The following is a 16,900-nucleotide window of genomic DNA, read 5'->3' on the forward strand; positions in this document are numbered from 1 at the left end:
TTCAATAATTAATTATTCCTCCTCTAGTGAATGTGACATGATCCTAGTGGGGATTTTAGAATAAGCCCCAAATGCTTATGAACTCCTGGAAGAGTCCATGTGGCTTCACCAAGAACAGCAACATGAGCCTCAGCTCTCACCATTCTTAGATAGGTTAACTACAGGTCTGGGTAGGCAAAGAGCAGATGACCAAGCTGAGGGAAGGATCCTTCCTGTCCCTGCACCCCTCACGTCCATCCTCCACTCATGTCCACTTGTATGACTTGTCCAAGTTATGTGAGCTTAGGGACTTAGATTTGAATTACAACACTGTTTGGAAATAAGGTTTTCGGTCCCAGGCCTTTGATCTGTAAACCAGGAGAAGGGCGACTGTGCTAAGGGAGAAGGGAACAGAAGCTGCCTGGGGAGCCCTGTTCTCAGGTGGCCCAAGAGTAAGCGACAGGACTCAGGCTCTGAAAAGCAATTCCCCTAAACTATTCACGTGCCTATATGACTCTTGTGTAACAGTCTGTGTGAACCTAGTGATGCACATAATCACCTTAAGGACAGACCAGTTTTATCACCAACACGGTAAAAGCTAATGTTTACTAAGCCCTGTGTGCTAAACTCTTCACATATTTGTTATATCGTTTGATCCTTGCAACCTCTTTATAAAAGAGAAAACAACTCTAAAAAAGAAAATTTCGGGGATCTCTGGGTGGCGCAGCGGTTTAGCGCCTGCCTTTGGCCCAGGGCATGATCCTGGAGACCCCGGATCGAGTCCCACATCGGGCTCCCTGCATGGAGCCTGCTTCTCCCTCTGCCTGTGTCTCTGCCTCTCTCTCTGTATCTCTCATGAATAAATAAATAAAATCTTAAAATAAAATAAAATAAATAAAAAAGAAAATTTCCTTGCCCCAAAGTTCTGCAGCTAGTAAGCAGCAGTATTTGGATTTGAATACAGCTTGTGAAGTTTAACAACTAACTTATATTAGTGAATTCAATTTGCAATGCACCTAGTTTAGGGGGCTTGCAGGATGCAGGTTTTACTGCTGAGCTTGGTGCTCTAACCAGAGTTCTTTCTTCAATATTTTCAGTTTAAAAAAATGTACAGAATGTGTGGTTGATAAACGTCAAATGACATGAAACTGGGAGAAATAATCAAATTAGCATCCTCCCAATCCTGACAAATTACAGCAAGGACTAATTCTAACATGATAACATCTAACATAGGCAAGTATGTGACAACTGTTTAACAGAACTCATTCCATTCCCATCCTCCTATTTGCATCAAGAATCCTAAAGAACCAATAAAGAATTGGAGAGACATGGTTGAGCGCTGGCGGGAGGGCAAGATGGGATTTCAGCTGACAGGCAGCTCGACAGGTTAAGAGTGCGCTATGACATTCCACCATCTAACACGACATTTGGCTGTACTTAGAAAAAGGGAAAGGAGCTACTTATTCTCTGCTTTTTTTTTTCCTTCTGGTCAAAATACACTCAATTCTGTGTATTACACTGAGAAACCAGAGTAACTAAAGCTGATCAGACACGGAGCAGCTGCGGTGACGGTGAACTAGCATTTTCACCCGGCAAACACTAGGGGGTATGGGGAGGAATGCAGGATAACAGAAACACACTAAAAAGCTTTCTTCACACAGTAAAGGGCTGTCTTATTAAAGAGGCTTTAGATTTGTCCTCTGTGGTCCAAAGGGGCAGGAAGAGATTTGTAAGTCATTAGGAGGAAAAGCTTTCTAAAGATCGGGTCAGGCTGTTCGTAAGATGAAATGTGGAGGTGGTTTTGGAGGTGAGGAGTCCCTGTCACCAGAGGCGTCACACCTAGAAAACAGATGGGATGCAACATGTGTCTATGTGGGGGAGGAAGTACAGAGGGGCCGTGTGGATCCCAAACTTTAGCAGAGGTTGGAACATACAACCTTTAAAGTTTCTATCAATCCTGAGAATTTCTTAATAATGGGAATAAACTTCCTAAAATAGTCGAACCTTGAATCTGTGAACAGTTCTGTCTGAAGCTGTTTTTCAAAAACATTGGAAGGATTGCTGGGGCAAAATTACCATACAGGATTTTGAAGGGATTAGGTTTATATCCAAGAGCCATCGGGATGTTCATCAACTCTTTATGACCAACCCTCTGATGCTTTGCTGCTGCTATTAAAATAGCTCCACTGAGATTTCCTTACAAGGACTTAACATTTCTAAGTTGTCTCAGTGACACAAAGGTTATTGCCCATCACCCTAAAGTCTTCCCAGTCAATTTTATGAGCCATGGGTGATACTGTGACAATATTTTTTTTGCAGTCATGACAATTTAGAAACAGGATCATCAAAAACTTTTTTTGTAGGGCAAATAATCTGGAACCTCAATTACCGCAATCCTACTACCTTGGAGTAAGGGCCAAGCTTTGTCCAGTACCTCTGATTTACAAGAACATACACTGATGAGCAGATCAAGTACACTGCTCCTGGGAAGATGAATACTTTTTACGTGGCTCCCTCCCATCTTCATTTCACAGGCCCCAAATTAGATCTTACCTTGCACTGAAAATCAGATCCTTCATATTTCATACACCCTGAAGCTAATGTGGTTTCTCCCTGGTCATCTTCTTCTATGATGGCAAAGCAATGCCCATTAGTTCTAAAAGAAAAGACCCAAAAAACCAAAACATGTAACTTCACATCAGAAAGTACCAATGAAATCTCAGTCTGAATGTGCCTGGATACTGATGACCTTCAGTACCTGGTTTTTTGAACTACAACTGCATTCACATGTTATTTTTTGGCACAATTCTATGGGTTCTCAGGCAAATGAAAGAGGTCATGCCTCAACTAAAACCTAAAGGTCCAAGGTGGAAAAAGATTTCTATTTTTTTTTTTGAAAGAGATTTCTATTAAAACGGGTTCTCTAAATACGAATTAAGTTACGTCTCTTTGTAAATCACAGTCATGTGATCACAGAGAATTGATTCATAAAATTTTATAGAGTAAACAATTTTATGTTTTAAAAATATGCTTAAAAATGGCTGCGTCTCTCAGGCGCCTGGGTGGTTCAGTCGGTTGAGCCTCTGACTCTTGGTTGCAGCTCAGGGAGGTCATGATCTCGGGGTCGTGGGGTCAAGACCCACACTGGGCTCTGTGTTCAGTGGGGAGCATACTTAGACTCTCTCTCCCTCCCCTTCTGTCCCTCCTCCCACTTGCATGTTCTCTCTCTCAAATAAATCAATAAATAAAATCTTTTTAAAAAATAAAAACTTTTTTTGGTGCTCCTACTTAGCATTCATATCAGTAAGTATATTGTTTCTGCTTAAAAGACTCTTGCAGAATTATTAATTTTTTCGTAAGGAAAAAATGCTAAGTCTGGGGCAAAATTTTGTTAAAATTAATGATTCAGTTTTATTCTGGGTTACTAAGCCACTAATCACAGGTTCATACTATAGACAAGAAGTTTGGCAAGAAATTACTTGGTGACATGGTGCGGAACACTCCCCTTTAACAGATCACCCCGGCTTTCACAATAAATTCAACCACCACCAGAGGACAAACAACAAATCTAAAACATGACCAACTGTCATATAATTTCAATATTTTACATGTACACTTTTTTGTTTTATATCTGCTGATATTCAAAGAGCATACAATTATTAGGAAAGTACAAAGTGGGACGCTATTACTTCATAACAGGGACAGAATTAATTAACTGATGGGACTGAGTTGTTCAGGAAATTTAAAAAAAAAATTTTTTTTTTATTTATTCATGATAGTCACAGAGAGAGAGAGAGAGAGAGGCAGAGACACAGGCAGAGGGAGAAGCAGGCTCCATGCACCAGGAGCCCAACGTGGGACTCGATCCGGGGTCTCCAGGATCGCGCCCTGGGCCAAAGGCAGGAGCCAAACCGCTGCGCCACCCAGGGATCCCTGTTCAGGAAATTTTTTTGGCTAGGAAGCCAATTCTTCAATGTCCCCAAATAATATGGAATAGAATTACAGGATCATATATAAATGTGTTGAATAGTTAACATAAAATTAAGTAGGAAAATTAAAATTGTCATATAAGCCAGATTTGGATTGGGAGCTCACTTGTAAGAAAGTAACATAAAATTAATTAAATATCACAATATCAACTCCTATCTTTCTGTAAAATATTTCAGCCAATTCAGAATTATAAGATTTGGGGTCAATTTCTATTTTTGGAAATCTCTAAATTTTCTACAGTAAGTATCAGTAAACTTTATGGTAAGAATATTATTAAATAAACTCAAAATGTTAGACAAATACCAGATTCCTTTTACCTCCTTTAAAAAGGATATTACAATGTTACTGTAAGAAAAGAACCATCAATCATGCAACAGTACTAAATGTTCCCATATATACAACAAGAAGCTTTTTGGCTCTTTGGAAAGATACCATATAAAATGAAAGAAAAAAAAAACTTAGACAATGTAAATAATTCTTAAAATAGCACCAAATGCACTCCTATTTTCATAACTTCAAGGAAGACTGCAAAAAATACTCACATGCATGTGTTATTAATAGCATCATCCGGGCAGTGTCCTGAGCAATAGCACTTCAAAAAAGGCAAGGTATCCTCTGGTGCTAAGGTTACTCCATTTTCCGATTTTTTCTGGTCAGAGTCCGATTTCATCCCAGTACCATGGAGCATACTGTCTAGGTTCTGCCCTGTGTTCAAATACGAAATCTGTGAATAAATCACTGCTGAAAGCTAATTCTTTCATTTCCATTTCCAAAGAGAGGTTCCTAGGCTTTCTTATTATAGTACGGCAGCTACTGTGCTTAATTAAAAATACATTTCATTCGTTCATTCGACATCTGATCATAACCTCTTATGCACAGAGTAACTGTCCCAGGTAATGTGAGACACACGGAGAGGACCATGTCACAACTCTTGCACCAGCAGAGGCAAACAACGTGGCAAACGTAGACTATGGCTATAACTTGTAAGACATATACGAGATGGGAAGCGATTTCAGGGAAGGCGGAGATCGTTTCCAATCATTCAACAGTACACAAATTATGGTTCTTAGACTCTGGCTCAAGACTTGGGAGCAGCTTAAAAAAAAAAATCCTTTATTTGTGCCTCTACATGGAAGTGGACTTACAAAGCATCTCACTTTGGACTTTAATTGCTTAAGTAAGGGAACTGTGAGAGCAAAGGGACTAATCATATTATCTGGTGCCTTTTATCTCAAGGTCATTGGTTCAAATCCAGCCCATGCTGCCAGAAACTGAAGGTTACTGTAGGGCACCAGTTAGCTTATGAAAATAGAACTGTGTTCTTGCATGAGAGTCAAGTAGCTTCAAATGACAGATACTGTCATATTTGGTACTTAATCTTTCAGGCTGAATGCAGAACAGAACTAAAAAATTGTTTTAATAATTTCTCCCTCCTTCTGAATCGGCTGTACTTGGCTAGCCTGTTCCTTGTAGGATTGACCTCCAGGGAATAAAATGTAGAGCCAAACAGGTATAAAATATTAAAAGAATTGTGTCTAAGCAACATTTCATTATAAATGTTAAATAAGTGGTTCAAGTGTAACATGGACTTGACTTTTAAATTTAGCCATCCTGATGGGATGAACTACTGAAGAGAAAAAGTAACACACATACAAAATACACACACAGATAACAGGAAAAGAATGTGCTGCTAATTAAGTTTTGGCGATTCCATGCTTTGAATTTTAATGATTTTCATTTAACCCTTTAAATTGATAACGCTTAACGACCTCATTTATGTTAGGAATGTTAACTGTAAAAATTAACAAAAGGGCGGGGTGGCCAGGAACAGAAGAAATCCACTAGGCTAAAAATGAGGAGAACTAGATTGTGGTCTACGATGGTCCTACAATGCTCCTACCAGGTTAGTTCGCTGGATGATCATGGACAAGCCGTGTCACTTCTCCAGGCCCCAGTTACTCAGTAAGAACGCAGGAAGCATTACTTTAAATATGGAGAAGCTCAGGGCGTGATCCTGGGGTCCTGGGATCGAGTCCCACATCGGGCTCCCCGCAGGAAGCCTGCGTCTCCCTCTGCCTGTGTCTCTGCCTCTTCTTCTCTGGGTCTCTCATGAATGAATAAATAAAATCTTTTAAAAATAATCATTCCTGCCCAATTCAAGAGGTTATAAATATAGATGAAGTGAACGTACAACAAAGGCCTTAATTACATATAAAATAGGGTACAAATGAAGATATTATTTAATAACGAAGATCACACAAAAGATCACCAATACCTAGAATATTCAAAGTTATATCATGGTCAATACACATAATTTCCCAAAACGTGATCTGAATTTAGGAAATCAAAAATCCTAATTATAATAGTTTGCATCTGGGGTTTGTATTACCTCTTAATATTTTAACAGAACATTGAGAGGCCGGCTATGTGCAGGCAGGGTGCTGAGACTGACCTGGTCCTCAAGAAACTTGGAAGGAGACAAGGGAGAAATGCAATAAGCACATGAACACACTGTGAAGAGTGAGATAATACAAAGGCAAAGGAAGGAGCCTGTAACTCAAACTCAGGCTAGGTGTCAAAAGCAATGAAATCTACGCTGAACCTTAAAGTTGTAGGATTTCTGTAAATGGAGGCACAGGTGCAGAGCAAAATACCCAGCAACAGGCTCTCTGCACTATCCCGCTAGGTGACGGCACCCATTTCCACGGTTTAAATCCATCTCTTTGTCGATGGTTCCTGGGTTCCCGTCCAGCCCTGAGCTGCTTAAGTAATCTCAGAATTAACCTGTCCAAAATGGAAGTCTTGATGTATCTCCTCAAACCTGCCTCCCCAAATCTTTTGGCTCAATCTCCAAAACAGATCTCAAGTTTTTCCATTTTCCTCCACCTCTGCTATCCCCCGGGCCCAGCACACCGTGCCACCGAGATAGGAATCTGCACACTGACCTCCCCCTCCTGTTCATGGCCTCTCCCATCCATTGCCCACACAGGAGCCAGAGGTATCTTATAAACATAAATCTGATCCTGTCACTCCTCCACTTAAAACCAATTAATGGCTCCACATGGGCTCAGAGTGAACTGCAATCTCCTTCCCTGTGTCACGGCCAGCAGGACCCGGGCCGCGTGCGCCTCTCCATCATCACCTCACAGCACCCACCTCCACCACGCTCAGGCGCATGAGCCTCGTGTCAGCTCCCACAATATGCCGATGTCTTTCTACTCACGAGCCCTGTGCTGACAAGGCATAAAATGATGAGGTCTGGGGTGGCCCGAAGCTATAGGTCGTATTTCAAAACAGGCGCATGCAAAAATATTTCCAGCTCACACGCTCAGCAGAACTCAGAAAGAACCACAGATACAGATATAAATATGAAGATGAATAGCTCAAACGTGCAAGGGACTAGAGAACAAATTTATGCCACCTCCTTTGTCATCAGTGGCAATTTTTGGCATCAATGATTTTACATTTTTATTGCTGACTACATAATTTTTCTTACTTTCCCAGTAATCTATGGGCTTCCTTTGTATAAAGCGGAGAAAGTACTCCCCGTCCTCAAGGCGGAATGTCTAGAGCAGAAATCTGAAGGCAAAAGGTAGGAGAGCTGGAGAGATCACTGGGACATCGAAGCTTCGCATGTCTGAAGCAGTCAGGAACAGTTCTTCGTGTACATGCTGCGGAGCACCGACCCCCCAAGGTGGCCTCCAAGCTGCCCCAAAGGGCAGTTTGTATCATCCATCTCCTATTCCTTCATCACCGAACGCTGCGAGGGCCGGGCACCGCTGCCCATGGAGAGGCCTTCGGGAAGCCGCAGGGCTACATGGTACCCGAGTCCCAACGAGTGGCCACATCCACGCAGTGGCCAGGCCTCAGGTCACACACACACACACACACACACACACACACACACACACACACGCCCTATTACAAGTATTTGTGCCTCCATGTGATGCACAGCCCTACTCTCAGTAGAGACAACTGTTCCGTCTAATCCAACAACTTCAGTTCCATGCCCCTTGCCACCGTTTACACAAGACAATAAATTAATTCTGGCCAACAATGTTAGAAGGAAGTCTGCTGGGGAGGGGCAGGGTGAGGGAAAGGAGAGGTGCCTGGGAGATATCTTTACCAATTATTATTATTATTTTTTAAAGGCTTTATTTATTTATTCATGAGAGCCACAGAGAGAGAGAGGCAGAGACACAGGTGGAGGGAGAAGCAGGCTCCACACAGGGAGCCCGATGCGGGACTTGATCCCGGTCTCCGGGATCATGCCCTGGGCCAAAGGCGGGCGCCAAACCACTGAGCCACCCAGGGATCCCTATCTATCTTTACCAATTAAAAAGTGACGCAAGAGACATCCATTCTCCTACCGAATTTGCCAGATCTACATGTGATATCTGGCCCCACAGCAGCCACATTGTGGCCATGAAGTGAGTTAACTGACAGCTAAATTAATAGGTGGAGAACACAGTTAAAAAAGAAAAAGAACTTGGTGAGCCAAGGAATTAACTTAACTTTAAGTCCCCCTACCTTAGACTTCTTATTTTGTGATATAACATTTTTCTTCTTGTTTAAGCTGTTTTGAGTTTTGGTTGTTTTTTTTTTTTTTTTTGTTACTTATAGCTGAAGACACCTTAACTGACACAAGAGAAAAAGTGTGTACCAGACTCCTTAAGTTGTCCAAAGGGTATCTCTTTTCCCTACCTTCCTAATTGACCAAACTCTGAAATTGTCTGGTGGGACAAAGTGTCCAGTCAGAGTCAATGGACTTAGATTAATCTAAGCTGACTGTGACGATCCTGTCTCCCAGTTTTCCAGGAGCCCCAGAAACTGTCTCAGTTTATCAAACAAAACACAATAAAATCTGCTGGCAGAAGGTTAGTTTCTGGGGACATTTTGCTTTCCTGAAATAATGTCCAGCTGAGATCAGTGCTGACCCTTTCCCCATTTTTCCTTCCTCCAATGCAGATAACAGGACCCGTTTTGTAACCATTAGGGATAAGCCAAGAAACTAGAGGTCAATCTTGACACCACTCAACTACTGAATAAGCACCAGCAAACATCTACCATCTACATCAAAAAATAAATTTAAGTCACTGTTGGATAATCAGTTACTTAAGCTAAGATCCATTTCTAAAACTTGTGACCAAATCAAAAACAAGGACTAAATAGCGATTAGATGTTAATTATCAGGTGACTCATTCTTTGTTCCAATTTGAGTAACTTTATCTCAATGTAAAGGACTTCAATCTTTATCATAACATTTAATGTTCCAAAAATTCCTGTTTACATCTAGGATACATGTTATTGTTTCTATTTTATAACAAGGAAACCAATATATGGAGAAATTTACTTTCCCAAGACACAACTGAAGCTAAAATTGAAGCTAAAGGCAAGTTATTTCCACTAATGCCACTCTCTAATCCTTCTTAATAATCTCCAAGAAATAACATTTTCTTCTACATTGGCTTTAGCTCTTTTAAAGACTAAATATTTTTATTTTATTTAAAGCAATTCTCAGGGACACCTGGGTAGTTCAGCGGTTGAGCATCTGCCTTTGGCTCAGGTTGTGACCCTGGGGTCCTGGGATCGAGTCCCACATCGGGCTCCCTGCATGGAGCCTGCTTCTCCCTCTGCCTGTGTCTTTGCCTCTCTCTCTGTGTCTCTGCCTCTCTCCGTGTGTCTCTCATGAATAAATAAAATCTTAAAAAAAAAACAAAAAAACAATTAGATGAAGGCTGGGGCGCCAGGGTCAGTTAAGCATCTCCCTTTCGCTCAGGTCGTGATCCTAGGGTCTTAGGATGGAGCCCTACATGGGGCTCCCTGCTCAGTGGGGAGCTTCTTCTCCTTTTTCCTCTGCTGCTCCCCTGCTTGTGCTCTCTGTCTGCCAAATAAATAAATAAAATCTTTAAAAAAAAGCAATTCTCAAACTAACCTTTTTGAAAGGAAGTGTAACAAATTTTGCTATTCATCACAGAAATGTAATTCTTACCGAGATTTTTCACTTATACCTGATAACTAATTGCCAGCTTATTTAATCTAATAAAAGTTTATTATAGAACAACCTGAATCAGGGTGGGGGAAAGTATTTTGAATTATATTGCCTCTGTGAGATCTACATAGATTTTTTAAAAAATTGAACATCAAATACTGATTACCTGGGTATGAGATGGCAAATATGCTACTATTAACTCATTTTAAAACTATGACAGCTTTGGCTGATGGTGATCAAGACATACAGCTGTTAAAATAAAGGTGTTTTATTAAACAATTTGGCATTTCACCCATAAAAGTGGCTTTTGGAAGAGGGTTCTCTATACTCTGAGCAAGAAAATAATAAAAGGTATTAACTGCATCTAAGAGAAAATATGAAGCTACAGATATTTTTATCTTTAAAATGAAAATGTCAGGGGCACCTAGGTGGCTCAGTCAGTTAGGTGGCTAACTCTTGGTTTCGGCTCAGGCCATCATCTCAGGGTCGTGGGATCGAGCCCCACACTGGGCCCCGGGCTCAGCAGGGAGTCTGCCTGAGATTCTCTCTCTCTCTCTCTCTGCCTCTCTCCCTGCTAGTGCACACACACACTGTCTCTAAAATAAATAAATACATCTTAAAAAAATGAAACTGTCAAAATACTTAAGCTATTATTGTATTTCTTGCCAGTAGAAATTAATCTTTATCACCGTGAACGAAACATCACGAAAGAACAATCTGTGATGACATAAACTTAAGAGAATGAACATACCAATATCTTTAATCTAGACTTCTTTTGTGAAATAGTATTATCTCTTCAGTTTGAAATAATGTCCTAATTAAACCACCTGGAAAAAAGCCCATGTGCAAATATAGCCCATCTGATCCTCAGAGTCATCACAATATTTTCCTGCTTGGGACTTCCAAGCTGTGAACAAGCTGTGAAATTATAATGCTGTTCATAAACAAAACTTTTGAGTATCCTATCAAGAAAATTAGTGGTTAGCACATACAACTGCAACTTACCTTTCTTTCTTTCTTTCTTTCTTTCTTTCTTTCTTTCTTTCTTTCTTTCAAGATTTTATTTATTTATTCATGAGACAGAAAGAGGCAGAGACATAGGCAGAGGGAGACACAGGCTCCATGCAGGAAGCCTGATGCGACACTCGATCCCAGGACTCCAGGATCATGCCCTGGCAGAAGGCAGGCGCCAAACCGCTGAGCCACCCAGGGATCCCCTTTCTGAAGTTCTTTTTTTTTTTTTTTTTTTTTTAAGATTTTATTTATTTATGAGAGACAGAGAGAGAGAGAGAGAGAGAGAGAGAGAGAGGCAGAGACACAGGCAGAGGGAGAAGCAGGCTCCATGCAGGGAGCATGGGACTCGAGGCGGTGCTAAACCGCTGAGCCACCGGAGCTGCCCCCTTTCTGAAGTTTTTTAATGACAAAATGATTTAAAAATTATTTACATTTATTCCTTATTATATTTTAAAGGAGACAGGAATTTTAAAACTATGTCTTGAATACCTATTACCTTGTGTCTTAGTCTTATTAGGACAGGTACTTTGTATTTTATCTCATTTAATCTTCATTAAGACTTAATTTGTATATCATAATGCCTATGTTATGGATAGGAGAACAGATTCAGAAAGACTGAGATTTTACAAACATTTGAAAATGTTTTTATCACAAACTCAAAATTATCTGGCATGTATCTGTTCTTTGCCTTTTTACTTAAAAGCTATGCAGGCATACTGAGCCTAACTGTTCAAAAAGGGCCGTGAGTGGAAAGGACAGTTTCAAGAATGAGTGTCTTAAACGTAGAAATAAGTTACTGAAAAAGACGGTAAGATTATTTAACACTGATTTACCTTGAACATAAGAAATGATGAACAGATAGGCTCCCAATAATTTGATGTAAATATACAGCTGAGTCATTGTTCAATTTTAATGTTTCCTGTATGCTGTCACCTCTAATCACTGGTCTTGTTATATTACTAATTTAAATGATTTTTATTCAAAGAGATTTTGTTGTTAAAGGTCTCAATCACTTGACAATGACTCCAATTTCCACTGTTTTCTCTTGACTCCTGAAAAATAAAAATATAAAAAAGGTAATGAATATAACTATATTCATAATTATAATAATTATAATTCTAGATAATTCTTCATAATTCTAGAGGATTTCAAAACTGAGAAAAACAAATGCTCTAACATACCTTTAAATAATGAAACACATTGGTGGGGGGTGGGGGGGAGACAGAAAGAGAGTAGCAGGAGGGGCAGGGGGAGAAGGGGAGAGAGAATCCTAAGCAGGCTTCACACCTAGCACGGAGCCCGATGTGGGGCTCGATCTCACAACCCTGGGATCATGACCTGAGCCAAAATCAAGAGTTGGATGCTTAACTGAGCCACCTAGGTGCCCTAATAATGAAATATATTTTAAAAGATTCATTAAACGTTTTAAAAAAGATTTTATTTATTTATTCACGAGAGACAGAGAGAGGCAGAGACACAGTCAGAGGGAGAAGCAGGCTCCCTGTGAGGAGCCCGATGCAGGACTTGAACCCCGGACCCTGTGGTCATGCCCTGAGCTGAAGGCAGACGCTCCACCGCTGAGCCACCCAGGTGCCCCCATTTTTAAAGATTAAAGCTATCTTTATTTACAACAAAAAGGCACTGCAATTCAAAAGCTAAAATAATTCAGTAATAGGTTACCACCTCTCCTGATCTTAGATTAAGCATATGTGAAACAAGTACACTTGACTTGTATCCTAATAGTCCTAATAGTCTTTTCTGGTTGCTCTAATTTAATTAGTAACCATTTCTAAATATACTAAGAATAAAGCAGGAAAAACTGAATTTGGAACTATTCATCAGTAATCTTTCAAATCCTAACAGATGTGATAGAAACACCTCAAATCTTTGTAATAGTTTATTCCATAGAAGAGAAAGCCTACCTAATCACACATATTTAAACATGCAGTGTACTTAATCATTAAAGCAACAGAAATATATCTTAAAATTATTTTCCTAAAACACTACAAATCTGACTTTACTAGTATAAAATTGAGTTTTATTATGGGTGATCTGAAACGTAACCCCCCCCATTAAGATTTGGCAATTATAAAATAGTTGAAATAGGTAACAAAAAAACCCTCACTAGTTCGTATATAGATGAATATAATTCTGTTTTTCCTCCCATCCTATTGGTTCAGACAATCTGATTTTATTGATTTTAGTCTAAACTATTCCTGAATGAAAAAGATTTTATTTATTCATAACACAATTACTCCCGGCATAATTTGTACCATAAACAACCTGAGCGTTCTATTTTATCAATCTAAGAATTTTTCACTTTAATTAGCTCTCCAAAGGCAAATAAGGTTTATAGAATATCATTTATATTATGTATTTTAATACAGCTTACTTCTAAAATCTCTGCAACCTCTCACTTCTCTAATATTAAACTGCTTCACAACTACACAAGGCTGAGAGAGTAAGATGTAAAGTGTAAAATAATTACCGGACAACATTTATAATGTGGCTTAACGGAATTTCTTGGGAAAACTCTCTTTTTTGAAATTACACAATTGTGATTCTACGGATACTTGTTCCAGGTTTCATATTCAAAAGAAGTCTGCAGTATAATTCCAACCCTGCTGTCTCACCGTATTTCTTTTTTTTTTTTAAGATTTTATTTATTCATGAGAGGGGGGCGGGGCAGAGACAGAGGCAGAGGGAAAAGCAGGCTCCATGCAGGGAGCCCAACGAGGGACTCGGGACTCGGGACTTGGGACTCGTGGGACTCGATCCCAGGTCTCCAGGATCAAGCCCTGGGCTGAAGGCAGCACTAAACTGCTGAGCCACCAGGGCTGCCCTCATCAATTTATTTAAAGCTATACCTAAACTACTACACTGTCCTTCTCACTGGTCTGTTTCTGCTTTTGTCCCCTCCAGTCCATTACATAGAAATCAGATAACTGCTTTCCCATCCCTCTTAGATTTAAATCCCAGATCCTCCATACACTCTTGCCTGATCTGTTCCTTGAATTTTTGTTTGTTTCTTCAAACTCACATCTCACCAACTTCCCCTTATTCTCACCATTTCAGAAACATCATTCTCCCGTTGCTCTTTTCTGCCTCCAGAACCTTGTACAGGCTGTTCCCTGTGCCTAGAACTCACCCGTTTCTTTACCTGGCTAACTCTTCAGATCTGATTCTTCAGATCTCCGTGTAAATGTTGCTTTTTAGCATGGCTTCCCATAGTCTCCTCAGATGAGATCAGGTCACCATCCCATGCCTCTCTTGGACCTGGCACTTTTCTTTCCTCACACTTAGGACAAGTTATGCTTACATATGATTTATACTGTCTTGTTCAGTGCCTGACTGTTTTAATTGTCTTGTTTAATGACTATGAACTTCTTGAAGGTTCATTCTGTTTTGCCTTCATCGGTATGTTCTCAGTGTCCAGTACAGAATCATGTACATATAGGTACTTAATAAATATTTAGGAAATCAATTAATGGTCAGCGGCAGGAACACTGTTCCCACAGTATTTCAGCTTTAGAGGGAATCCGATGATTCACTTAATTGGTCTAGGCTCCTTTCCATCATGTCTATCATGTCCTTGACAGAGGTGCATTCACACTTTGTTCCTTTGGTTCTCTGTGAGCAAAGGTCCCTGATCTCTGAGTTGTATCTCAAGTGTAGTCATTTCCCTATCCTTTGCATTCCGTTCATTCCTCTCTAAAGTGTTCAAGAGGCCTGACCAGGTGGGGTAAAGTAGGGTGATGACCCTCTTTGATTAGGGCACTGTGCCTCTATCCCTGCTTGATAAGATTCCCTTCATGTCTTAGCAGTTGTCATAAGCACTGATGCATATTGAGCTGGTCAGTCGGCTAAAACCTAACATTTTTCTTTTAGAGATTAAGGCTCTCCATTGTTGGGTTACAAATGAGGCAGTTAAAGCCATTTTACCTTTAGCCTTCCGTTGACCAGTAAGCTGTTCTCTCTACAAGTTATTGCAGTTGTTTTTAGGTTATCAGAATTTCTTAAAGATGAGATTGTCACAGATCACACCTGTTACTTCCTGTGCCCTGTTATAAACATGCATGAGAGGAGGAGACTATATTGAGCACCTATTCTGAGCACCTTCCTAATATATAATTTACAGTGTGTAACATACATAAAATATCCAGCAGGGCAGTCTAGGATAGTTAACACATGGACTCTGGAATAGATCTCCTTGATTAGAATTAGAGCCTTGCCACTTGCCAATAAGTTCCTTAAACTGTGCTTGCCTCAGTGTCCTCATCTATAAAATTAAAATAATAATACCACTTACCTCATAAGGTGGCTGTGATGATTTGATAAATTAATGTTAATATATCCATAGTGTTTATAATGGTGCTGGTACATAATTAGAAGTGAATATGTAGTAGCTATTACCTCATTTAGTTCTTAAAATAATTATGAGTTACTAATATAATTTCAGTTTTACAAATGAAGAAACTCATTCAGAGAGGTTAGGTTACTTATTTCAGGCAGATCAGGATTTGAACTTGAGCCCAGGATAGCAGTCACAGATGCTTATGTGAAAGAAACCAGACATAATCCCCTTCCTATGAAGGGGACTGTGACTGTGGTGGGTGCTTAGGGTCTCCTCGGCTGCTCTGCAGGATGCCTTAGTTTTCCTTCTGATGAGACTACACCAAATAGTAAAATGGATGGATTCAATGGATCCAATGGATATATTTCATAAACAGACTCAATAGGACTTAGTATTGGATTAGATGTGGGGCTAAGGGAGAGTGAGGGTCAAAGAAGACCTCTACATTTCTGGCATGAGCAATTACTGAAATGAGGACAAGTGGATTTTGAAAGGAGTGAGGGGAAGAGATCAAGGGTTCAATTTTACGCATTTGAGATTACCCAAAGGGAATGTCATGAAGCTTAAAGGACACATTTGGTACTGAAGATATAAAACTATTATGTCAACAGCATAGAGTATTTGAAGCTATGGCTCTGTGTGGGATGGCCTTCTACGAATGAGAAGAGGGCCCCAGAACACCAACATTCATTCCAAAACTAGATTAAGAAAAGCATTAATACCATGTGAATTTACTTGGCATTCACTGATAAAATCGGTTCACAGTCCAGGACCTATCATGTGTAACATTAATGTTGCTGGAATATACACTACTACTCACAAGTGATACTTTTTCACAGGTTAAAGAAAAAAACAATCTACCAAAAGATGATTGTGGTGATCTGAAGTATGTCCACAAATGCTCTGACAGTACCTTCAACAGGTGGAGCCCACTGCCCTGCCTCGAGTTCCCACTGGTCTTAGTAAAATGATGGAGACAACAGTGTGACTTCCGAGGCTAGATCATAAAAGGCATTCTAATTCCACCTTGCTCTTTTTTGAAACACCCACTTCGAGGGAAGCTAGCTGCCATGTCATAAGGACACGAGCCCCACAGAGAGGGCCACAGGGCGAGGAGCTGAGGCTTCCTGCCCGCAGCATGAGGGTGAGCCGCCTTGTACGTGGATCCCACAGCCCCAGGGAAGCTTTCAGGTGACCACAGCTTCACCCGCACCATTCATGAGACCCCAAACTAGACCATCCAGCTAAGTCCCTAGTCGATTCCAGACCCTCAGAAAATGCAGGAGACCATAAATACTTGTTTTAAGCTGCTAGGTTTGGGGGTAACTTGTTGGGCAGCAACAGAAGACATTCATTACTATATAATGCAGTCATTATGAGAAATTTGCTAAAATAATAAAAAGCCAAATCACGGTAAGCTATTGCACAGACACCAAAAAACAAAAGTCTGGAAAGCATAGTCAAATCAAAGCATGACAAGAGAAGTGTAAGACAGGCATAATGCCCAACGAACTAACTGCTAAATATTTCTTTCAAAGGAGTAACCAAAAGTATGCGCTTTATTTTAAAAT

At 40.2% G+C, this 16,900-nt stretch overlaps 1 protein-coding gene across 3 annotated transcripts in view; it reads right to left on the reverse strand.

Annotated features, from left to right (window-relative positions):
- Window positions 1–16,900, reverse strand: part of BMPR1A (bone morphogenetic protein receptor type 1A) — a 141,371-nt gene that overhangs the window by 25,737 nt on the left and 98,734 nt on the right. For all 3 annotated transcript variants that reach the window (XM_055325028.1, XM_055325029.1, XM_055325030.1), the window contains 3 exons: window positions 11,809–12,027; window positions 4,512–4,674; window positions 2,533–2,635 (listed from right to left, as the gene is read on the reverse strand). In XM_055325028.1, coding sequence (XP_055181003.1) covers window positions 2,533–2,635; window positions 4,512–4,674; window positions 11,809–11,875 — 333 coding nt within the window. In that variant the 5' untranslated portion in view covers window positions 11,876–12,027. The remainder of the gene's footprint in view (window positions 1–2,532; window positions 2,636–4,511; window positions 4,675–11,808; window positions 12,028–16,900) is intronic.

The sequence above is a fragment of the Nyctereutes procyonoides genome, unplaced genomic scaffold, assembly GCF_905146905.1.
Source record: "Nyctereutes procyonoides isolate TBG_1078 unplaced genomic scaffold, NYPRO_anot_genome, whole genome shotgun sequence".
Classification (NCBI taxonomy): domain Eukaryota; kingdom Metazoa; phylum Chordata; class Mammalia; order Carnivora; family Canidae; genus Nyctereutes; species Nyctereutes procyonoides.